Below are 25,785 nucleotides of genomic sequence, written 5' to 3' on the forward strand. Positions count from 1 at the left end.
CAGTGGCCTTATTCCTGCCTCTGTACTGATCACAAGCATATGTGCCTTGAACAAACTGTTCTTGTAATGAGGTGCTGGAAGCATCTAAAAGGGCAAAAGAGCTGGGACTTCACCAAGCTCACCAAACAAACAAACAAGATATTCCCCTGCCTGGAGACAAAGCTGAAAAGTTCTATGGGTTTTGCCAAAAGGATTCCCAAAGCAAAGTTCTGATACACTTTTCTTATCAGGAGTGAGGTCTGCTGAAAATCATAAATTGTTGGTTGTTTGCTTGTTTGACTCTCCTTCTACTTTTATTGTCTACTCTTTTTTGTCCCTAATAATTCCTTCTCCTTCAATAAGTCTCATAAGCAGCTGCTACCTTGTTGCAGGTCCCAATCTGGGTCCATTAAAAAATCTGCCTCCCCCTGCACCAAGGTGAATGCTCTCACTCTAACATGACCTCTGTCTAGATCTTAGTCTTTTGAGTTTCTAGTTCTAAGAAGCTACTCTTTGTCTTGCAGAGTGCTCAGTATTCATAGGTTAAGGACTCAATTACATTTCAAGTCTGTGAGAGTAAGAGATGAGGGAAAGACACCAGATGTAAGCAGTAGGAATGAGTGGAACTGGTATGAACATCAATTTTCAAATTTTAGAGCTACAGTTCTTAGCTGTCCTCAAAATAGCATCACCTGGAGAGTTCTTAAAAAATACACCGATGCCCAACTGATGCTGGAAAAATTAACTCAACATCTTGGCGTGTGGGATCTAGACATTAGCTGTATTTATGTTTTCTATTACTCCAGGTGATTCTACTATGTGGTTGAGTTTTACTGACAATATATTTCACATGTAAATGATAGTAAAAATCATGTGGAAGCTTTTAAAAATTAGGATTCTGAAAAATTCTTCAAGAAATTATAAATGAGGGGCGCCTGGGTGGCTCAGTGGGTTAAGCTGCTGCCTTCGGCTCAGGTCATGATCTCAGGGTCCTGGGATCGAGTCCCACATCGGGCTCTCTGCTCAGCAGGGGGCCTGCTTCCTCCTCTCTCTCTCTGCCTACTTGTGATCTCTCTCTGTCAAATAAATAAAATCTTAAAAAAAAAAAAAAGAAATTATAAATGAATAGGACTAAATGAAACCTCTATTTTTTTCTTTTTTGACATGGACCTGGTAAGCCTCTTCCCAACCCAGGTGATTCTGAGGTGGATGGTTTGTGAGCCATAATTTGAAAAACTTTGGTTTAGATAAGATATAATCGTTTCAGTATATTGTTTAGTAATGGATTTTCTGCTACTCCTACTCTCTTATATTTACATTTTAAAGAGGGAGCTGCCTAAATTAGACTCATAATGGTAATATGAAAAACTGTGTATGACTTTTGATAGTGTGTAGGAGAGATCCATTGAAAAACCATTTATTATGTAACCATTTACAAGACCAGTGTTGATATAAGACTGTGGAATTGATCAGAAAGCTGTTATGTGATTTTATCCACTGCTATGCTCCCCATGAGAGCTCTAGTGGACCATCATCACCCCAACTATAGTAACCAGAGTATGATTAATTTTAAGCATGGAGAACTTAGTTCCTTTCCAGGATTCCCTAGTGTTAAGACCAATTCTGCTGATATCTCAACTTACAGAAAGAAAGCAGGAAAATTTTTTTTTTTTTTTTTTAGATTTTATTTATATATTTGAGAGAAAGAGAGAGCAACAGAGAGAGCACATGCAGAGGGAGAGGCAGAGGGAGAGGGATAAGCAGATTCCCCACTGAGCTGGGAGCCCGACATGGGGCTCCATCCTAGGACCTGGAGATCTCACAACCTGAGCTGAAGGCAGACCATCAGAACCACCCAGGCACCCCAAAGCAGGAGGATCTTTGGATCTATGAAAACTGCTGTTATTCAGCTTGTCTAAAATCACTCAGAATATTCTCATTTGTGTTTAATGCCATGAAATGTGGTTGCTTCCATTTTAATACAACAACGTGAAAATACCTTCAACTTCACTTTAACAAGCTGCAGACTCAGCTTGGGCTGCTTTAATTGAATGTCCAAATGAGGTATCCAAACATAGTTTCATAAAATAAAAGCAAAATAAATTTACCCTTTTCTGAAAAAGGGATTAGTGCATTTTCTGTTGTAGGAAAGATAGTTATATTAGAATTATGGCCTCCTTATTGTCTTTATTTGGAGATTAAGTATGGTGTAAAGTGATGTGTATGGGTGCCAAATTGACAAGGGGTAAATTTGTGATGGTTAAGTTTATGCATCAACATGCTCAGAAGAGCTGGTAAAGCATTATTTCTAGATGTTTTTGATGGGTGTTCGCATAAGAGATTCACATGAAATCAGTAGACTAAGTAATTTAATTGCATTGGATAGGAATTTTCTAATCCCTTGAGGACCCACATAGAACAGAATGGTGGAAGAAGGGTGAATTCTTTCTTTCTTTGAGTTGGGACATGCATCTTCTGTGGCTGCACCTTCTGAGAGCTGTTGGTACTTTGGCCTTCCAACTTGGGAACTCAACCAGCAGCATACCCCCCACTTTTCCTCAATTTTCAGGTCTTTGGCCTCAGCTCATCATCAGCTCCCCTGGTTCTCAATACTTAAGATATGGATTGAATTATATCACCCAGTTTCCTGATTCTCCAGCTTGCACAGGACATAGCATGACATATCTCAGTCTCCATAATTGCACGAACCAATTCCCATAATAAATCCCTTCTTATATATGTATGTGTATATCCTATTATTTTTTTTTCCTCTGGAGTACACTGACTAATACAATCATTTTTCCATATTTGTATTCTGCATACTTTGGGTATATTTTTAAATAATTGACATCTGCATCTTATGGAAGAGGTTTTTTTTAAATCAAATTAATCAATGCAACTTAAGTTTTATACAGTGAAAGTAGATGGTAGTTGTTAAGGTAAATTTTCATATTACTGGCCTTAATTGGCAAAATTGTAGTTGGCAGTTTTATTCCCATTTCTTTTTTTTTAATTTGTTTTTCTACTCTGTGAAATTAAGAAACCTAGAAACTACCAAATGAGAACATTTAAAAAGTAATGAAAGTATGAAAAAATAGGGATCTGAATAAAGCCAGTAACAGAAATAGTTGAGAGAAGGAAACCAACAGAACATCAAACTGAGAAATCCAAAGGCCTTTGTGATCAAGTGAAGATACACAAGTAAAGACAAAAGTCTAATAGGGACGCTGACTTTCATGTTAATTAATTAAGGCAATTATATTGTTGTTCTCAGATAAAATACAGGAGGAAAAATTGTATGAGTTAATTTTTGTCCATTTACTTCTAAACAGAAGAGGTTCATGCTCTCCTAATAACTAGAATGAACAAAAATGTACATTAGAGCTTATTTGTAAAACAATGATCATTTAAAAAAGCTTTGCTTGAGCTGTAATTTGCATGCAAAAAAATCACACATTTTTAAAAAGATTTCTTTATTTTAGAGAGAGAGAGAGCATACATGTGTGAGTTGGGGAGAGGGAGAGAGAGGGAGAGAATCTTCAATCAGACTCCCCTCTGAGCGAGGATCCTGTCTCATTCATGATCCATGAGGTCAGGACCTGGGCTGAAACTACAAGTCACAAGCTTAATTGACTGAACCACCCTCTTGCCCCCCAAACCATACATTTTTAAGCATATATTTAAGTTATTCATGAACTTGATTGAGTCGTGCAGCTGTTAGCACAATCCAGCTCTAGAACATGTCCATCACCTAGTAAGATCCCCATGCCTTTTTACAGTTCATCTCTATTCTCACCCTCAGCCCAGACAGACACTAACCTAGTTTCTATCTGTGTAGATTTGCCTCTTTATATAAGTTCATCATATAACAGGGAGTGGTTAGCATCTCATTTACTTCACATAGTGTAAGGATTTGGAGACTCCTCCATGTCATAACACGTATCAGGAGTTTGTTTCTTTCTGTTGCTGAATAGGATCCATTATGGGACTGTACCACATTTTCTTTATCCACTCATCAGTTGATACCTTTTGGGTTGTTTCTACTTTTTGGTTATTTTGAATAATGACACTGTGAACATTGACATAAACATCATTGTGTGAACATTAGTTTTAATTTATCTTGAGTAGATCCCTAGAAACAGAATGGGATATGATAAATTTTTTCCTGACTTTTTAAGAAACAAATGGTTTTCCAAAGTGTCTGCACTGTAAATGCAGTGTTTGCATTTATTACCTAATCTCCCTCTGCACTTTCTCCTCTCCCTGCTCATGCCCCCCCCAAATAAGTAAATAAAATCTTAAAAAAACAATTTGTTATAATGAATATATTCTCTCTATTGAATGGCTTTGGCACATTTGTCAAAAATAATTGATGACAAATCTGAATTCCCTTCTCTACTTCAATTGTTTCATTGATCTATATGTCTACCCTTAAGCCTGTACCATACTTTTCTCAATTACTGTAGCTTTATGGCAAGTTTGAGATTGGAAAGTTAAACTCCCTTTACTTTGTTCTTGTCTTCAAGATTGCTTTGGCTATTTTTAATATCTTCCATTTCCTTGTTAATGTTAAGTTCAGCTTTTTTATTTTAATTTTAAAAAAACTGTTGGGATTTTGACAGAATTTGCATTGAACCTATAGATTAATTTGGGGAGAATTATTGTCTTACAATATTGATTCTTCCAATATATAAACATTGTTTATCTCTTCATTTACTTACATCCTTTAAAATCTCCTCAGAAATATTTTGCAGATTTTCAGTGTATAAGCCTTGGGGCACCTGGGTGGCTCAGTGGGTTAAGCCTCTGCCTTCAGCTCAGGTCATGATCCCAGGGTCCTGGGATCGAGCCCCACATCAGGCGCTCTGCTCCACAAGGGGCCTGCTTCCTCCCTCTCTCTCTCTGCTTGCCTCTCTGCCTACTTGTGATATCTCTCTCTCTCTGTCAAATAAATAAATAAAACCTTTAAAAAAATTCAGTGTATAAGCCTTGCACTTCATTTTCTTTATTCCTAATTTTTAAATTCCTTTTGATGTTATTATGAGTGGAGTTGTTTTCTTAATTTTATTTCCAGACTGTTAATTGCTAACATTTAGATGGGATTAATTTTTTGTATATTTATCTTGTAACAGATTAGAGTTTCAAGTGACCATGAGCTCCAACTCAAACTGAGGTGACATTTGCAAAACAACTACATGAAGTTGCAGTATTAATTTCAAATAATTGTAATGCTATATCCAGAATAAGGAAGAGAAATCCCTTATCTGATTTTACTTATCAGCCAAGATTGATAAAGCATGTTCCATTCTAGAAATGACACTGTTAAGCTCAACAACAACAAATGACATGTGTCTACTAGAGCTTGAGGGGAAAAGCTCAAGAGGAGATTTGGTATATAATGTTGATCAGTTTCATTTCTGTTTCAACCAGTTACCTGATGTGTAGCCATGACTGCTTAGCCCCTTTAAGGCTCATTTTCCTCCTCTGATGGAGGGAGATAAATGTTGCCTACCTTGTATAACTTGTTAAAGGTTCCAGTGAGATAGTCCAGCTTAACACCTAGTTTATCATGGACACATAGCAGGTCCTCAATAATTATCACTACCCATTCCTTTATGCAAAGCTATGCCTTTCACTTAAAACCTCAAATATTTTTGAATTGTATATTTTAGCCAATTTATCAAAAGAAATAAAACTATAATGTGAAATAGGAGCAGTCTTGTTCAGTGTCACTCTCCAGGGGAGAACCAGATGTTGCCAGTGAAAACAGCTATAAGGAGAATATTTCAATCAAATATAAAAGTGAACTCTTAATGAAAAGTATAAGAACACAGAATCAGTCACTGAAAGACATAGTGTGTTATATGACTGAATAACAAAAAACCGGGGCGCCTGGCTGGAACAGTCAGTTGGGCATCTGACTCTTGTTTTCCACTTGGGTCATGATCTCAGACTTATGGTATCCAGCACTCCATCAGGAGCTGTGTTCAGTGCGGAGTCTACTTAAGATTGTCTCTCCCTCTCCTTCTTACCTCCTCCCTACCACCACTGACTATCTCTCTCCCTCAAACAAATAAATAAATAAATCTTTAAAAAAATAATGAAAAACAACTGTTCTGGATGTACTTGGGAAATGAAGACTAGTATGGAGGAAAAGAGCTATCATGTGAGCATCTCGTTCAATTCCAAGATTCTTTGATCATCAGCAACCTCACTGAGAACTGATGAGAGAACATACAATCTCTTGGGAAAAAATAGCAGAAGAGATGCATTTTGATTCCTATTGGTAGATCTGATACTAAACAATATAGTAGAGAAAACCTTGAAATTATAAAAAACCTAGATTTTAATGCCAACTTTCCTATTTTCTAACACTTTTGGCAAGTGATTTTATAATCTAGATCCCTTATCTATATAATGTAGATCAATGATTTTCAAACTTTTGCATGCCTATGATTTACCAGGTCAGCTGGTAAAAGTGCTTGCGGTCAAGCTTCATTCCCATCGATTATTAATTAGTAGATCTGGGGCACAGCCCAGGAGTGTGTATTGTTCTAATTAATTTACCTAGATTTTCTTCTGTCAAAATTTCCTGGCAAACGTTCTGAGAAAATTTGATGTTGGTCTCTTACAGGTTTGTCGTGATAATTGTATATGATATGAAATTAAATACACAGTATTCAGTTACATAAACCCTTATTAGTTCATTCTTAAAAAGATGCTTCATAATTTAAATATCTGAGATCTTCATATTTTCAATGTCAAGATTCCAAACTTGGAATTGGAGATTATACATTTTCTTAGATATCTTGTGGGTTCATTCCATATCCTGCCCTATGCAAGCCAGAAAGAGTCACCTAGGAAAATGTCCTTTGGATTTTTTGCCTCCTGCCTTTGTTTTAGTAGACTTAGAAAATTTTAAGTAGGTCACCAAAGCCTTAATATCATATTGGACTATCAGTTTGGTGTGTGTTTAAATTATTTTGAAAAAGGCTTTACTTAAGTGATAATAATAAAGACACACGGGGAAAGCAAAGGATGTACCTGCTCCATCCCATTTGTCTGAAGTTTGCCAATGAGTCTCATATTGTTTAATAGCAAATCAAGAATTAAAAACATTGCACATTCAATTTTAATTTTCATTTAGGAATTAAGACTTAATGCTAATGTAAATGTGTTTCACAATATTTGTGACTCCTATAGGTGGCAAACATTTAATTTTTTTTAATGTGCTGAGAAAATGAAAAGCAGAATAGTTTGTTTAGCATCGAGAGAACAAGCTCTCTTTCTTCCTATCACACCTGCTTGCAAGTCCCTCACCAAAGGGAGTTTCTTTAACAGTAAGTATTAACTAGGGAAATGAGAGGGGGAAATGTGCAGAAAATAAATCTTAGAGCTGTGAGTAGAAAATGATGCAGCTTTTTTTTTATGCTAAAACAATTTTGGTAGATATTTAACAAATCCTAGTTTGCTGTTATATCCAGTATTCATTGTGTAGTATTTGAAGGACCTGATGAGTGGTTGGCAGATGCTGCACTAACAAAATTTTCTAAGCAAGACATGGCCTGCTATAATTCGGCTTAGAGACTACATAACAAACATTATCATTCTGGGTTACATTTCATCAGACATCTGAAGAGGTTGGCTTCATACAAGGATTTGATACTGTGCTAGGGTGGTTCCTTCCAGAAGGGACAGTCATGCCTCCAGATAAAGTAGAATGGTACATAGTTTCATAAGGTCTTCATAACAGATTTCTGTTTTGCTCGTTAGGTATAAATCTCCATGTTACCCTACTATAGCATCGATTTAAAGTTGCAAGAATGTGAACTGAAGTGTCAGTTCTTATCAGAAATTGCATAGAAAGCATAATAACAATGGTTAACTTAGTAATGACTCCTGGGTACCTGGGAGGCTCATTCAGTTAAACATCTGCCTTAGCTCAGGTCATGATGTCGGGGTCCTGGGATTGGGCCCCATGTCAACTCTCTGCTCAGCAGGAATCTGCTTCTCCTCTCCCGTTACGCCTCCCAAACCCTGCTTGTGCACGTGTTCTCTGCCTCGCTCAATCTCACTCACTTTCTCACTCTTTCTTTCTCAATTGCTCTCTCTGTACTCAGATAAATGGGTAAAATCTTTAAAAAGTAATAATTCTTTGATTCCCCCTGTCTTCCCTGAAAACACCAAATGGCTTTCTCTTCTTGGTTCCCATAGTGCTTGGTTTATACATGTATTTCATCCTGTATTGCAGTCCAGTTTGCATGTTGAATATTTGCACAGAGTTCATATTTTGCATTCGATAATAAATAATTTCAGGACAGAAACTATAAAAATATTGGTATTTTCTTCAGGACCAAGCAAAATGCTCATTTAGTAGGTATATATTAATATTTCTCTAAAACATCCAAAATTATGAAATTAGACGAGGCTGTGGTTTTCAAAAGCTTAGCTATTTCATAAATAGTGGGGCGCCTGGATGGGTCAGTCAATTAAGTGGCTCCTTTGCCTCAGGTCATGATCCCACGGTCCTGGGGTCAAGCCCCCCATCAGGCTCCCTGCTCGGTGGAAGTCTGCTTCTCCCTCTCCCACTTCCCCTGCTTGTGTTCCTTCTCTTGCTGTGTTGCTCTCTGTCAAATGAATAAAAAAAGGTCTGAAAAATAAGTAAATAAATAAAGTACTAAATAATCCTTCTGGAATAAATATGACAAATTTAACATTATTAGTGTAGACAAATTTATTATTATTAGTGCAGAAAGGTGGCATCACAGAAAAACTTAGCCAAAATATATTTGTGTTTTTAAGTAACTTGGCACTTAATTCAATTTTTTTCTCCTTAATATTTGAAAAATTCCTTCTTTTTAGCATCTATCTTGTCACATATTTTATTTAAATATGCAGAATCAACTGGACTCTGTACCTGCCAGAGGTATTTTTTATTGGTAGAATTTCAGATTTCCCAGTTATATCTTGCATTAATTAGTTTGAGTTCTTTTAGTGTTTTAGGGAAAGATCATAAGAGTTGTTATAACTAATCTCTCCTGTGAAGTAGGACCAAATGTTTAATACTAATACCAAAGTTATAGTGATCAGAGATGTAAGCTCAAGAACTTTAAATGAATTTCTGATAATTCATTCCATTAGCTTTAATTCTTAAAATACTATTCATTATTTCCGAGAGAAGGAATAGAGTGTAATTTAAAATAAACAAAATGCAGAATAAGCCATTTTGTGATTTTTGTTAAATGAACATTTGTTAAGAGCAAACCCTGGGGTGCTAAATAATGAGCCTTGGTTCAAGAAGGATCACAAGGCAAGGGAAAGTGAAATAAAGGACCTCATTAGTCACAAGTTTTGGAGGAAGTACAATGCATAAGTCACTGGGCACATGGGGAGGTCAAGGCAGGGGGCAGGCAGAAAGGAGCCGCAGGACCTGAGGCACATGTAGTTTTTTTAGGGTCGGTGGGTAGAGTGCTTTGGGAGTCCTTGGCTAGGCCTGACAGGTCAGTTTAAGCTAAACAGAACCAGAGTCTTGTTAAGATCTAAAGAAGGGGAAAGAGGGAGAGACTTATCTAAGGAACAGAAAATGCGAAGTTGGGGGTGGGAGGGGGAGGGTAGCAGACAGGAAAGGCCTTTTATCCCTGGTCTTTGCAGAAGTCATATCAGGAATTCACAGTTTCTTATGACCGTGCTGGCTGTTATCTGGGACCTGCCCTCTTAAGAAAGGCTGGAGTCACTTCCAGGTCCCCACAGACCTCTAAGCCACACAAAATGGATGCTGAAGCAGCAATATTATAGAAATTTAGCTAGACTCTTAAAAGTGCCCTTTTAAAAAGGTCATTCTAAATATGACTTTATTTTCATAATTTCTAAATGGGATATTTGCATTGAAGCCAAAGACGTGCCTGTATCATAATGAAGATCATTTTTGAAAAAATATTTTATTTATTTATTTGAGAGAGAGAATGAGCATGAGTTGCGGGGAGGCTCAGAGGGAGGAGGAACAGGCTCCTTGTGGGCCTTCAACGTACAGCTCCATCCCAGGACACTGGAATCAAGACCTGAGCCAAAGGCAGATGCTTAACTGACTGAGCCACCCAGGTGCCCCATAATGAAAATCTTTTAAGACAACTCAGTGCCCAGGTTAAATTAGTTAGAGTGATCTGATGATTTTGCATTGAGGAGGGGAAAAACAAAACAAAAAGAATAAAGGCATCCAAGTTTAAAGCTATTTAGGATTAATGAACAGTAGGTTAATAAGACTTTCTTTTTCTTGCCCTGTTAGATCATAAACAGAAAAGAATGAGACAAGACGAGACAGAAAGAGCCACAGACTTGGGGGGAGGAGTGGCGACAGCAAAGTCTTTGGCAGCGTCAAAATTCTCTAATGACCAGGGTCAGTGTGTTCATACCAGGGTTGTGAAATTGAAGTGACTGAGTATCAGTGTTTCCATTCGCATAGGATCCAAATATTTACTGACAAAAGAGAGACATTTTGATTGAAGGAAGCAGAAGCTGAGGAAGGAAAAGAAAGGATAGAAACCAAACTTAACTGAGCACCTATAATGTGCAAGATACTCCATTAAGAACAATTATATATTTTAATTTAATCTAATAAATTTAATTTAATCTCTTCCAGCAACTCTCTCAAATAGATCCTATTTTGATTACCTTATAGATAAGATATCTTACTTTATCGGGAAGATAAAGTAACTTTTCCAATTCCAAACAGCTTGTAAAGGCTATAGGAATTCTAACCTGGGATGGCCTAACTCTTCACTCCATGCATCTAGCCAAGTTCCCTGTTTTATCTCATTTCACACTGATAGCACTTTTGAATACCAGCATTATTATCCACATTCACAAATGAGGAAAAAGCAAGGTTAAGTTGGTATTTTCCAGACTTCATTCTATTGGCAAATGCCAGCCTGGGATGAAGTTCAAAGATGTAGAAAATGAATAAAGAGTCAAATAACAAAATATTAATGTATTTTCCATGAGCCAATCAATCAATCTCTCTCTGTTTCTCTCTCTCTGTGTCTCCCTCTGCCTCTCAAGAATAATTCCCTTTGACTCTGGATCCTTTATATATATTTTGGTATTAAAATGCTCTTTCTTTTCTCAAACACTGTTGAAATATAGGAGTGTGTTTGTTTGGTTGCTTTATTTATTCCAGTGTCAAAATTTGAAGCTGACAGTCCTGATGTTTATTATTAGTGTTTAACTTTATTCTTTTATAAAATACTAAAGTCTAGGAACCTCAATGTTTATTAACTTCTCCCATTGTCACAGACATGGGAGGTGGAATTGGGACTCAAATTTACTTACACATGGCTCCAAAACCTGGTATTTCCACATTAAAATGAAGGTCCTTGGGATGTCTGGGTAGCTCAGTCAGTTGGGTCTCCAGCATGATTTCAGCTCGGGTTGTGATCTCAGGATCATGAGATCGAGCCCTGTGTCAGACTCCCTGACACTACTTTTTCATCAAATAATTGTGTACATAATCATATATGTGGCTCACACAGTTTGGAAGGAAAAGTAGTTCTACAGGAACTTTTTCAGATGCATTTGCATTAATACAGTGCCATTCTCATGCCATTGAAAAAAAATGACATGACCTAATTACACCAAAAAATTATAAGTCATCATTATAATAGTAAGCTATTTTTTTTCTGTCAAACAAGGAAACAAACAAAAATTATGCATGTATTGTTGGCTCCAGCATGATGAATTGACTATATGATATGCTATGTTTATAGAGTATCTTATATGTATCAGGTACTTTGTTCCAGGTGATTTACAAATTTACTGTTACCTTCATTATTATCATTGCTACTACAGGATATTGAGACCTTAATAGTAAGAGGCCCTGAGTTAAGTGCTTCAAGTCATTCTCTTACATAATTTTTACACACATTTATAAAATAATATTGTTCTACATTTTACAAATAGGGATCTTTAGATTGAGGGAAAAAATGAATCATTTATTGCAGACCACGAAGCTAATAAGCCTTAGATTTAAGGATTTGAATAAGACAGACTTCTTAGCCCACAGGTTTAACCATTACCTTATTCTGTTGAGTCATAAAATCTCTTGTGTAAAATAGTACTTTTCACTTCTTTACAAGATTGGAAGTTCTACTCCAGGTTGTACCAGAAAGAATTAAAAGAATGAAAATCAGTAATTATTCTAGGAAGTATTGGGGAACGAGGCAAAAAAATAAAGTCAGTGAGGAAAAAAAGTACTGTATATGGGTGTGTATTTAACAACAGTAATAAAAAGAAAATCTATGAGCCTGAGTAAGTGACAGCAGAGACTCATTCTCTTAATGCCCAGTCATTTGTCTTCTGAGGCTTGGCTGTAGTTCATCAAGGTGAGTCTGAAGGCCACACTCCTATATCACATCTCCCTTGTTTAAGAAAACAGTCTCCAAATTCCCCATCCCATCCATCTCCCCAGTCTTCTGTACTTTATAGGCAATGGGAAATCACAAATTTGTGTATAGGTGGTATTTTTCTAATTTGTTTTGATTTGATTGATTTTTTTATGCAGAGAGTTGGCATGATGAAATATGTTAGGAAGACTTTTCTGGAGGTTGAGTGGCAGATGGATTGGAGAAAATAAGGTTAGAGAGAATTGGATAGTTTAGTTCAATAATCTAGGAAGGAAATAAAAGGATAAACCCCATGATTTCTGAAAGATAGAGGAGATTAGAGTCTAACATACTGAATTACTTTAATAAAAAATGGTTTACTGACTTACCCATGGAAAGACTGTCAGCTACGCTCATCTGCAAGTTTCAATTCTGCAAGCCAAGATAACAGAACCCCCAAACAATGAGCTCTCCTGAATGTATATGTAACAATTAAGCTATATTACATGTTGTTGTTCTTGTTACTTTTCTTAGATTCTGATCAATGCTTATGAGGGGAAAAGTGTCAAGATTTACTATCTCTTGAGTTGAGCTGTGATGAGAAGTTAAACATATTTTGATGGCAGGTAGTGTAGAAGTTTCAGACACACACAGAATGCAAACCATTTGAATATGGACATTCTTTGTTACTGTTCTTTCCGTTACGTGATTCAGTTTAGTAATGGACTCATGAAATAAGTTCTGAAACTCCAACGCCAGATCTTTGAGTATTTAAATCTAATTTCTGAAAAATTTAACCAAGTTTCAATTTCCTGTCACTCTTGTGACTTGAAGGAAAAGGGAGAGGCCTGATGGGTCCTAGTGGTCTCCGGTACAGTGTGAATAACAGACAAGTGCTCATAAAAATGGTAGATACAAAACTGTCGCTGGGGGAAGAAGGTTCTGGTGAGGGATGGAGGGTTTTGTTTTGGTTTGGTTTGGCTGTTTGTTTTTTAAAGATTTATTTATTTATTTGAGAGAGAATGCATGCATGCATGATGGGGGGTGGGGCAGAGGGAGAGAATATTCAAGCAAACTCCCCACTGAGTGCAGAGCCCAACGCCGATGTGGGGCTCAGTCTCATTACCCATGAGATCATGACCTGAGTGAGGGATGGTGTTTTTTAAGCAGTGCTGTATGGACTGTACACTTTAGAGCCCTATTAATGAATCTCTCTCTCTTTTTTTTTTTAAGATTTATTTATTTATTTACTTATTTACTTAAAATACTTATCAGTGAGAGTACATGTACACAAGCAGGGGGAGCGGCAGGCAGAGGGAATATCAGGCTCCCTTCTGAGCAAGGAGCCTGATGTGAGGACTCTATCCCAGGACTCTGGAAATCATGACCTGAGCCAAAGGTGGATCTTAATGAACTGAGCCAGGCAGACGTAACTTTTCTTTTCTTTCTTTTATCTTTTTTCTTTTTTTTAAAGATTTACTAATCTCTTTAGATTCCAACATAGAGAAAGCATTGGCTTATAAACTTCCTTTGATAAGTAGGCATATCATTGCAGGATATTTACAGTATACCTGTCTCTCATAATTGCAAAATTGAATATACATATCACTGCTTGGCCTACAAGTTCTTCTGTGAACCATCCCTATTCTAGTTATCTCTCAGTAGTGACTATCTCCTGGCCTCAACACTGTTAGCTTGGATGTGTTCTCCCACCCCAGGAATATTTTGTGTTAAAAATCATGTCTTTAGTAAAACTATAAAATGTAACATGGCAATTAAGATGTTATAAATTAATGTTATAAATTAAGATTTATAAAGGTAAATAATAATGTGAGAAAAAAGTAGTATAGAATCTTAAAAAAATCCCTCATTCACAGCGAGGTGGACATGGGTTTAATTGGCAACAATACCTTTATGGCCTTGAGAGCATTATAGAGCTGTTGATCTCCTCATGTGTAAACATGAGGGGTTGAGATGAAGGGGGACAAAGAGATTAGATAATAAAATGTGAAAGGAGGACGGTTATTAAACAGAGAATTTTAAGACTGTGAAAGAGCCAGCAATATTAATAGCCACAAAGACACTGGGAGAAAGAATCGGGAAAGATGGGGCGCCTGGGTGGCTCAGTCAGTTAAAGCCTCTGCCTTCAGCTCAGGTCATGATCCCAGGGTCCTGGGATCAAGCCCCGCATCAGGCTCTCTGCTCAGCAGGGAGTTTGCTTCCCCTACTCTCCCTCTCTGCCTGCCTCTCTGCCTACTTCTGATCTGTCCAATAAATAAATATATAAAACCTTTAAAAAAAAAGAATTGGGAAAGAGATTATCTGTTATTATTACATTTTTTAAAAAAAAACATCTGTATATTAAGTTCACACATTTATTTTTATTTTTTTAAAGAATTTATTTATTTATTTGACAAAGAGAGATCACAAGTAGGCAGAGAGGCAGGCAGAGAGAGAGGAGGAAGCAGGCTCCCCACTGAGCAGAGAGAGCCCAGTGTGGGACTCGATCCCAGGATCCTGAGATCATGACCTGAGCCAAAGGCAGAGGCTTAACCAACTGAGCCACCCTGGCGCCCCACATTTATTTTTAAATTATAACCCCCCAAAGAGTTTTTATTTACAATTTAACTACCACCTATCTTCACAAAGTATGGAACCAATACATTAATTATAGTTCAATTTTCAAAACAAAGGTAAAGCAATACAGTAAGTTACGTCATGCTCACGTGATATCACATAAAGGTCTTTTGCCATAATATCTGTATTAGTTTCCAGTTACCAATCATCATGGAGTGAAAGGCTGTAAGAGACACTAATTATCTTTCACTTTCCATGGGTCAGGAGTCTAGCAAGTGTTAACTAGGTCCTGCTCATGGAGTCACAAGAGCAAAATTAAGGAGTTGGCCAGTAGCAATCTCAAGCCTGTGTTTCATTGGATGAAGCTTTAAATATATCAATATCATTTTCCATACCTTGAAACTTCTATTTTTCTCATCCTTTCTTTAAAAAGACGTACTTATTTAGCAGAGAGAGAGTGTGTGGTCATGCCTACATGCACGTGGTGGGAGGAGCAGAGGGAGAGAATCTTTCAAGCAGATTCCCCCTGCCCCACCCCAGAGTGGGGAGTCCAAAAGCAGGGCTCTGACTTACCGCCCATGAGATCATGCCCTGAGTTGAAACCAAGAGTCAGACACTTAACTTACAGAGCCACTCAGGGGCCTCTCTCGTCTTTTTTCCTCCCCTCCCCCCAAAAAAACCATTGTGTTAATTTTATTATTATTTTTATCTATAGTGTCAGAAGAGAAGCATTAGCCCTAAGTGATTTTGCCTCCCTCCAAATCAGCACTCATGTCTCCATTTTCTTCTCTCTCCCCCTTCTTGCCTCTTTCACTTCTGTGTGTGGGAATTACATGACTGCTGATTCTGCCCCATGCCTCATGTGTAATGTCAGTGTCACTCATCGTAATTGTTGGTGTGTACTCATTAACAACGCTAATACTAATATGAAAGAAAATGGAAGAGGGAGAAATGTTTACTGTTAGAATTTATACTGAATATTTTTGTATGTTTTCTCATAATAATTCTGTGAAGTAGCTCCATTTTACAGCTGAAGAACTGAGGCCCAGAGATAAGTAACTTATTGAATTATTTTATCAAGATCACCAACGAATAGACATTAGAGCTAAATCTCAAACCAAAGTCTATTTTATTCCCAAAGCTTTGTAACCATGTGTCTTTTTTTTTTTTTTTTTTTTTTTTTTTTTTTTTTTGTCTTCCTTAAGTACAGTTGTCTGGAATTTTTGGCAGTCTGGGTAATGTTGGCAACCAATGGGAGAGGATTCCATGAAGAAACACCCCCTTTATGTTCTCACCAATGAAAGTGTATCAGTGGCTACAGGGTTGAATAAGATGCTTATTAAGGCATGATACCTGCAAGTTATAATTATGTTGCTCTTACGTCTGTTGCCTCTCTGAGAAACACTAAGAATTTTATGAAATTCATGTCTATGAAATTTCTACAGTGCCTGTGAGGCACAGAAAAAATAAATAAATAAATTTAAAGGTAGTGTTTATTAGAAGATCAAAGTATCAAAAAAAGTTCACATTATCTTTCAGCCATATAACATTTTCTTTAATGTTGAAGTTTAATAAGTTTTCATTGTTCAAATGATCAAAGCCTTGTCTGAAATAGTCAGCTATGCTTGCATTAATGAAAGAAAAAACTCCACTGCAAATCCTATAGTCTCTTCCTCATGAGAATGACCTCAAGTGAAGTACCACACAAGACAGTGTTTTGAGGTTAAATAGATTTAGGAAATTGCTCTATGTCCTTCTAAGAGATTTGTAATGTATTTGTGCATTATGAAGAAGTGAATTTCAAATTTGACTGTGCATTTGAATTATTGAAGTGTTGATTAAAAATGCAAACCCCATAGTCACTGGACTGAACTACCACCCAGGAGTGTTATGTTTTAACAATCACCTTATGTAATTATGTGGACAAGTCATTGAAGACCAGAACTTTAGGAAATTGCATGGTAAAGGCCTTGAGAAGAACTACTTTAAATACAACTGTTTAATGTTTAGATAAACTTTTCCCCCAAACATGTAAGACCTACAAATGTCATTATTCTAAAATATATTTTGGGAAGGCTTATACTTTTCAAGATACTTTCTGCATTGATCATGTTTTTTGAGCTTGATTGCATACAATTATTTGCTAATTTCTCAAAGGCTAAATGCAAGCCAGTTGTATTATCACAACAAAAGTAGAATAACTATAACATTCTAAAGAAATTTTAGAGTCCAGATGTAATTCAAACCTACAGAACATAAAAACAAGCATGTTAATTAGTGTACAAGGTTTCTCTGTGCCTCTGCCTACAATTCTTTGGGATAAGGTTTTGACTACTGATTTCTATTATTATAGTTGTTATCTTACTTTGCTACTATACTGTAGGCTTCTATAGAAAAAGGGACTCTTTGTAACCATTTTGGAGTCTCAAACAAACAAATCTGATCATATAAAAAATCAGGTGTTTATTGAAATTCTGAAGGATTAAAATATTTTCATAAGCAATGAATTTCATAGCCAATCATATTTTCATTATTATTTATTCAGAGATTTCATATTGGCTCCTTGTTATCTGTTGGCCTCAAGCTGGAAGGTACAGCTGATAAATGTCACCTCTATCTTCAAGGATCTTACAATATATTAAGCAGCTAGACATGCTTATACATATAAAAACATTGTTAAGTGATCCAGTTTTTATATGCATTGTACCTTTAGAGCAGGAAAGTATGACTGAGTGCATCTACTGGTGGAAATGACATTCTAGGGAAGGCATGAATAGCTGGTTGTCAGGATGTCACAGTGGAGAGAGACTTTGAGGAAGGTGAGGTGGCTGGCATACGTATAGGCATGGAATGGTAAAGGAATGTAGTGTGTATTCCACTAAGAGCAATACAGTGCCAGAATAGGAAGCATATGAAAAGAACTTTGCTCTAAAATCTGAATTGGACTAGATTAAGTTTCCTGTAGAACCTCTCTAGTTGTCATCTACTTGTGGAATTTATAAGATGTTGGTTTTTTTTTTTTTTTTAAAGATTTTATTTATTTATTTGACAGAGAGAAATTACAAGTACATTGAGAGGCAGGCAGAGAGAGAGAGAAGGAAGCAGGCTCCCCGCTGAGCAGAGAGCCCGATGCGGGACTCGATCCCAGGACCCTGAGATCATGACCTGAGCCGAAGGCAGCGGCTTAACCCACTGAGCCACCCAGGCGCCCCAAGATGTTGGGTTTTGAAGGCCATTTTGGTCTCCTCCTTACTGTCAGATCCCAAGGAAACAAACGGACTTGTTCAAGTTCAGAGCTACCCAGTGGCTATGGACTCTTCAACTCCTGGGCTCTGCTGTACACATGGAAAGGATTAGAAGAAATCACCGCCACCCCCCAAAAAGAAGCATAGTCTTACAATTAACAGTGTTTGTAGTTACTTTGAAAATATGTTTAAAATAAAGATTAAGAAGAGATGCCTGTTTAGCTCAGTCAGTTAGGCATCTGCCTTGGACTCAGGTCATGATTCCGGAGTCCTGGAATCAAGCCCCGTGTGGGACTCCCTGCTCAGCACAGAGCTTGCTTCTCCCCCTGCCCCTCACCCCACTCTCGCTCTCTCACTCTCAAATAAATAAATCTTAAAAAAAAAAATAAAGAGGAAGAGAAAAAAGGGAGGGAGGAAGAATGAAAGACAGTATGGAAAGGGGGAAGAGAAGAGAAGCAGACAGGGAAGGAAGGAAAAAAGGGAGGGAAGGAGAGAAGCAGAGAGCACGGCAGAAAGGGAAGGAAGGGAAAGAAAATATTTTACCCTTGGTTAAAATGGAAACGAACCCCAATTGGAATACGCGGCCAGCAGTTCTTCTTCAAAACTGTTGAGGCTAATAAAGAAGATGAGAATTCTTCATTAGTAAAATATAAGATTTTATTTTTCAAAATAAGATCTTTTTTAAGGTACCCAGGAGTTTTTGCTAGACAGTTGTTGACTAGACTGTTAAAATTGCTTCGGGGCTTGCGGTACTCATGTTCCTGCAGGTGTACGGGCCACCTAAGTCTTTGAGTCCAGATGTGTCACAGATACAACAGTTCTATAATTCTTTACTTCAATTGAACTGCTTTTGCAATGAAAGAGCTTTCCACTGGAACGGAATTTTGTTGTAGTAGCTGATTTTCATAAGCATCACGAAGATCCCCAAACCACCTGTGAGTGCTCGTTCTTTCCTTGGGTTCCCACTCAGGACGTGATGAGTTTATTTTGTCTCTAGCTTGCCCTTTCAACTTGCGTCAAAGTAAAGGAAGTTTCTCAGTCGGAAGAATTCAAGGGAATTTTTCTATCCCCTCCTTCATTTAATTTAACTACATTGATCTATTTTCATTTGCAGCTTTTACAAGAGGGCAGGACCTGCTCAACGAAGCACAAAGTCGTTCCCCTAATCAATGCTACTGCAGAGCCAGTGACTGCCCCAAAGGTATTTTATTTGTTTGTTTTGATTTTGTCAGGAAGAACTCAAATCCTTTGGGTCCAGTGATTTTCTCTAGCTGAAGCAGGAATGTTCTGTTAAGTGATAGGACATGCTTCCTTCACCTAGGGCCTCTGGACTTTCTATGAGCACTGTGCCAGCCACTGAGCTTTTGGTTTGATCATCTGAGGTCCTCAGAAGAACAGGGTGAGGGAGGTACAGCCCCCAGCACACACACACACACACACACACGCACATGAAACAAAAATAAACAACAAAAAGCATGCGTCTATTCTTTATGGAACAAAAAAAGATAAAAGGAGGGATTTGGGGAAACAGAGGACATAGCAAGAATTATATATCCCCAACAAAAACAAACAGCAAACACAATTCAGGAGCTTAATTCTGAACTCCCTTCTGTACTGTTCTATATTTAACCAAATATATTACATCATAGCAATTCCTAGGGATCATTTCACTTAACACAAAATTTCTTAACGTTTGGGTTAGATTAATCAGAGTTGAATGGTTTAGCTAAAGTCTTCACAAAATAGTTTTTGAACTGTCTTGCCATTTGTAAACAGTAGTTTATATACTTCCATGAAATAAAAGTATTAACAAGTTTACATTTATTTTATTTCAGTCTAGCATTCATTTTCTGTATTTGTTGACATATACAAATTTATATTACTTTTGTTAGAATTTTAATTTTTACCTTAAACATATATTCATTTTAACTATTCTAATTGTCTTTTCTGTATTGTTTGACAGAAATTGCAAATGCCTCCTTGTACTGAATGTGAGGTGAAAAAAACCCCGGAAAAACAATTGACCAGCTTTGAAGGGAGGGCAACTAGAGAAGAAAAAATACTGTAAATATCAAGAAACTGTGTTAAAAACATCACTTATGATTATCTTCATACTCTTTTCAAACCACAGGCTTGATGGAAATACTAAGTTTTTAAAGCATGCAACTTTTTCACAATTTTCTGTAACTTTATATAAAGTAGTCTACAAATTTTCCAAGAGATTCCAGGCCAATTATGATCCTTAAGCAATAACCTAATTAAAATGGATATCCACAGTCATAAATAGTCATTGTCATCAGTAAATTGCCCAGCATCAATTGGTCAGTTCTGAACTCAAATGCAGTGAACAACATTTAATCCTTCTGGTTCATTGGGTATCTAGTTCTTTATGATCTAGTTTTGAATTCAACTGGAGGATGATAAACATTTTGTGGATCCTTGGCATTCTTAGAATCCAAATTGCAACCAGATCATAAAGATTCTGTTCCACATTGGCCAATAGGAGTCACTTTAAGGTTGGAATCTGTGCCAACCTGAATATATTGTTTATTTCAGGGTGTTTATTGCCATTCTTCTTATTATTTTGAACCATGTCTAAATAAAGTCAAGACAATTCTGTCAGATTTTTAGTCAACTAACAGAATTCATTAAACATGTTTAGTATGATGTAGACAAAATATCTGGATGAATGACTGAATTTCTGACACAATTAACAAGATCTTTTTTGGCATTCTATAGACACATCCCTAAGGTTGTCTGCCGGACATTACTCCAAGTTAGGAATTGAGTTCTTTGAAATGCTTGGCAAGATTTTGTGTGTGTGTGTGTGTGTGCGAAATTGGGTAGTGGAATGTGAGATGACAAGAGGGTTGCAAAACAGAAATATGCAAGCAGATAATACACATTTTAAAATGGGGAGTTGATGAAAGTAAAACAGCCATGTAGAACCAATGAACCCAGATTTGTATATTTTGAAAACAAATGTATTACTAAAACAAGTCAACAGCTGTGATCATCGCTGAAGTTGGGTCTCTCCATAGGAATACCACTAATCAAATAAATGCACTCCTGAATCATCTAAAATGTAGCTCACGATCAATAGGAATTGATACATGAGTAATAGTCTGATAGATAGGATTGATAGCATCAAACTTAAAGACTCAAATCAATGCATTAAATGATTCAGTTAGGTTGTGTGCACAGAATATATTTGCTTCTACTGACTAGATCCATTTGGCAAACACATAAAGCATACATAACAATTGGTTTTATAGAATGGATCTCCAAGTTAATGTATTTGGAGCACTGCATCTTAGAAGATATTGTTAATTTAAGAAAGGAAGGGAGAGAAGAAGGGAGGGAAGGAAGGAAGGAAGGAAGGAAAGAAGGGAAAGAGGAAGGAGGAAGGAAGGAGAAATGGAAGGAGGGAGGGAGGGAGGAGATCTGTAATTAATGGATGACCTTAAATTCTGATATATAATGGCACACCTTTGATCTCAGTGATGTAGTCCAAGAAATTTAGTGGTTTGGAGGAATGTCAAACTATCATAAATATTATAAGTATCATTGTGATATAACCACGTGACAGTTATACTTGCGGAGTAATTCAGTGTCATTTATCTGTATTTTTTTTTTAAGATTTCAAGCTACACCCCCCCAAAAAAAAAGAGAAAGAGAGAGAGAATTTATTTTATAGATGGTCCTTAGAGGTTTCAAACAAAGTGACCAGGATAGAAGAAAAAAAAATCAAGGTCCAAATTTTCCTTTGATGACTTAGCTCTAATACTCTTTTAATTCTATGAGATGGAGTATTGCTACTTTCTGAGTTCTGTTCCTCATAATTTCCCCACTGTACCCAGAAACCTTAACCAGCTCCAGATTATAGAAGGAAAGCTGCTAATTTATTTTAATTTAGGTTCACTTCCCCAAACCCATCCCATGCTCCAATTTCCCTCCATGGACCCTATGGAAACTTAATCACCATTTCACCTTAGCACATGTTTTGAGGCAACTTTGAAACTAATAAAAAGAGAATCGAACTGATATTTTCTGAAATTTTTATAAGATGCTGAAAGATGAGAATTTAGCTTAATATTAATCAAATTTCAACAGTTTCACTTGTAAACTATTTTTCCCAAGCTCTAAATCTCTAATATGTGACAATAATCAATGTGTTTCTCTTAATTACTGGCATGATCAAGTGGGCTTTCCATGAGTATAATGTATAATAGATATCATTATGCATCCTTCAGAGTTGACTGTGGTTTACGTGTTGCATTATTTGTTTCAAAACAAAAAAGTATCGTAGCAGAAGTGCTTTATAAATACTTTTAAGAAATATTATGCAAGTTCCTTTTAATAGTCAAAGCACGGAATTCCTTTTTTTTTTTTTTTAGTGTATTATGTGACTTTAATGAATGCATTTTATTTTTTTCAATTCTTTAATTGCTTTAAAATAGCATCCAAAAGGTTTAAAATGCTTTACTTACATGTGCGGTTTTGTCCATAAAAGAGATGCTGTCTCTTATTATTTCTTTTAATTAACAGTTAGGTAAATCGATGTTGTTTTTGAGGCGTTAACATTCATAGTCTAACTACCCTCACGTGGAAGGAAATATTAACTGACATGTTAAATTCAGGTAGTGTAATTCTATTACATGCCTGTAATGGTAAGCAGTAAAAGATTACTAAAGATTTGCAGAATATAAATTGACTCCTATTGAAAAACAAATATACTTTTTCCAATGGAATAAACTTGTTTTAATATAAGTACTAATGAAACTAACAAAAACATACTTCTCTAGTTATTTTAAAATATTAATCTATGCTATATAGCCATTCTAAGTTAGGAGTTCATTTTGGACTTTGTTTTTCCTTTTCTATGCATTACATTATATGTAAGTTGGATGAGTGCCTAAAATGTATAAGGCCTGAATGCTGACTGTCTATCCAATGCCAACATGCCTCAGAAGAAAAGTGACTCATTCAGTAACTCATCTAGATGTGGTTTTCTGTGTGATCTTAAAATCTCTGAATACTGAATAGACTAGATGACTAACTTTTTTTTTTAATCATTCCTTAAGCATATGTTTAGCATTATAATGCTATTTCAGACACAATTCTGTTTCATAAAATATACAGGATTACAAGTCTAAGAGAGGTGAGAAGTAGACATTTACTGTTTTAGATTACAGTGCAGAGAGCTGGATTAAAACAGTATCTGTTGAACTTTGCTCTAATGGAATCTTATTCTTATAGCTCAGGTACTGTAAGTAGCATTAAAGGTCGCAGAGGCTGAAATGATTACTGATACCATAGAGTTAGTTGAGCTGGGCAGACCTAGAGAGTTATGAAAACATAGACTTGTTTATTTAGGGGATGTTTTCTTAGTCATGTGTACAGTCTTGGATCCCCCCAAACTATTTGTTGGATTATGTTACATATATCAATGGTCAATGGTAAAGAATAAAAGTTACTGAAAGATGGCCTATTTTTCCTCAATAAAGATTTGTTACCAAGACTACCATGTATATCTTCCTACATCAACTAGTTGAAAAAGCAAATATTAACATTAAAAATAGTACTTGCTTCTGTGTATCCAGAGGTAAGAACTTTTTGGGAAATGTCACCCTGGGAGCATCTTCAACCTCTCCTGCCCATCTCTCAGAAATCTTTCATTTTATTTAGGGTGTGGTTTTTTTTTTTTTTTTCATTTTGTTATAATGGATGTTGTAGATTTTTATATTTTTTGTTTGCAAATGAGTTTCAGGTGTGCAGAACTAGCTACCTCCTCGAAGTGCTAAAATACTTGTTGAATGAATTCATTCAGAACTTGAAGCAGCAAGGGAAGAAAAAGGAAGCAGAAGCGAGCCTGTTCTAGTGTGGTAGCAGGGAATCATAAGATGTCTTTTTTTTTTTAAGATTTTATTTATTTATTTATTTGACAGACAGAGATCATATGTAGGCAGAAAGGCAAAGAGAGTGAGAGGAGGAAGCTGGCTCCCCACTGAGCAGAAAGCCAGATGCAGGGCTCCATCCAAGAACCCTGGTATCATGACCTGAGCCAAAGACAGAAACTTTAACCTGCTGAGCCACCCAGGCGCCCCAAGACTTCGTCTTTTAGGAAGAGAACATACACAAAAACATTTCCGTTCTGTTTTTTTGTTTTGTTTTGTTTCTAAGCTATTTTTCCTTGCCTCCCCTTGCCCCCCCCCCCCCCCACTGCTGTTGAGAGATGGAGCCATGGGCCTGTGGCTGTGCCTTTAAGCAGAAGAGATGTAGCATTTCTGGATGAATTTGGAAATGCTGCTCAAAGTCACATACACAATTCACACGGCATGTGTGTGTCCTTAGTGGGAATCAACCTTAGATGTTCACCTGGATCTACACAGTCTGCTTGATGTCATTTAGTATTTAAGTTTCTAACTTCTTAGGCCTTAAACTGTTGGACTTCAGAAATTCTCCTGTGTGCCCTGCCCCATTCTGCAGTTGCAGCTGCTCTCCTGGTCCTTTAGTGGACTCAGCGCCCACGGCTGCTGAGCAGGTGACTGCACAGCTAGAGGGTGGCGATCTGGGCTCCACAAATCCTCACCTTCAGCTAGAGTACCTGTTCTTTAATACAGTTGATTTGTTGGGCTTACACACCCTACGTATACTTTTATTTGCCATCTTTATCAATTTTATTTGGTATGTATATGAAGTTCATTTTTAAATTTTTTTTTAAATTGATATCAATGTATTTGTTTCAGGGGGTACAGGTCTGTGATTCATCAGTCTTACACAATCTACAGCACTCACCACAGCACATACCCTCCCTAATGTTCATCACCCAGCCACCCCATTGCTCCCATCCCCGCACCGTCCAGCAGCCCTCAGTTTGTTTCCTGAGATTAAGAATCTCTTATGGTTTGTCTCCCTCTGATTTCATCTTGTTTCATATTTTCTCTCTCCTCCCCTATGATCCTCTGCCTTATTTCTTAAATTCCACATATCAGTGAAAGCATATGATATTGTCTTTCTCTGATTGACTTAATTCACTTAGCATAATACCCTCTGGTTCCATCCACCTCATTGCAAATGCTTTTAATGAAGAAAGGGAGTCCATGTCTAATGTGATTTGAAAAATCACTGAATACAATAATCTCTACTATCCCTTCTCCCCATATGTCCCTTCAGTCAGCCAGTCATTCAGTTGTTCAAAAAAATGTTCCTTGAGATTCTCAAGTGTGTCTGCCATTCCACTTTCTGTTCAAAATAGCAGTGGTGAGAGGAAGTAGTAATTATGAGCACTTCTATTGCACTTAATGTTCCAGTCCCTGCTTTTAGAGCTCTTTAAAAAGTTGTTAAATATTCTCAGGTTTATTTGAGACTGATATTATAGTTATCCTTATTTCACAGAGGAAATGGAGGTAGAAAAATAGTAATTGCCTGAGATAGTGCAGATAGTAAGAGGAAAGGGTTGGATTCAGGCCCAGAGATGACTTTCTGGGATCCACGTGCTTAACCCAGTCATCATGTTGCCTCTCCTACAAAGGCAGAGTCCCGCCTTCAGGGCATTTATAGTGTAGCAGGGGAGCCATCATGAATGAAGGAGGCACAGCTAAATGCAT

General features: G+C 36.9%; 1 protein-coding gene across 1 annotated transcript in view; it reads left to right on the forward strand.

Moving 5' to 3' along the window:
• The window catches only part of LUZP2 (leucine zipper protein 2), a 462,794-nt gene extending 439,098 nt beyond the window's left edge, over nt 1–23,696 (forward strand). The window contains exons 11-12 of the mRNA XM_059138518.1: nt 19,290–19,376; nt 20,139–23,696. Coding sequence (XP_058994501.1) covers nt 19,290–19,376; nt 20,139–20,243 — 192 coding nt within the window. The 3' untranslated portion in view covers nt 20,244–23,696. The remainder of the gene's footprint in view (nt 1–19,289; nt 19,377–20,138) is intronic.
• Nucleotides 23,697–25,785: the final 2,089 nt, after the last annotated feature.

The sequence above is a fragment of the Mustela lutreola genome, chromosome 1 (assembly GCF_030435805.1).
Source record: "Mustela lutreola isolate mMusLut2 chromosome 1, mMusLut2.pri, whole genome shotgun sequence".
NCBI classification, from domain to species: Eukaryota; Metazoa; Chordata; class Mammalia; order Carnivora; family Mustelidae; genus Mustela; species Mustela lutreola.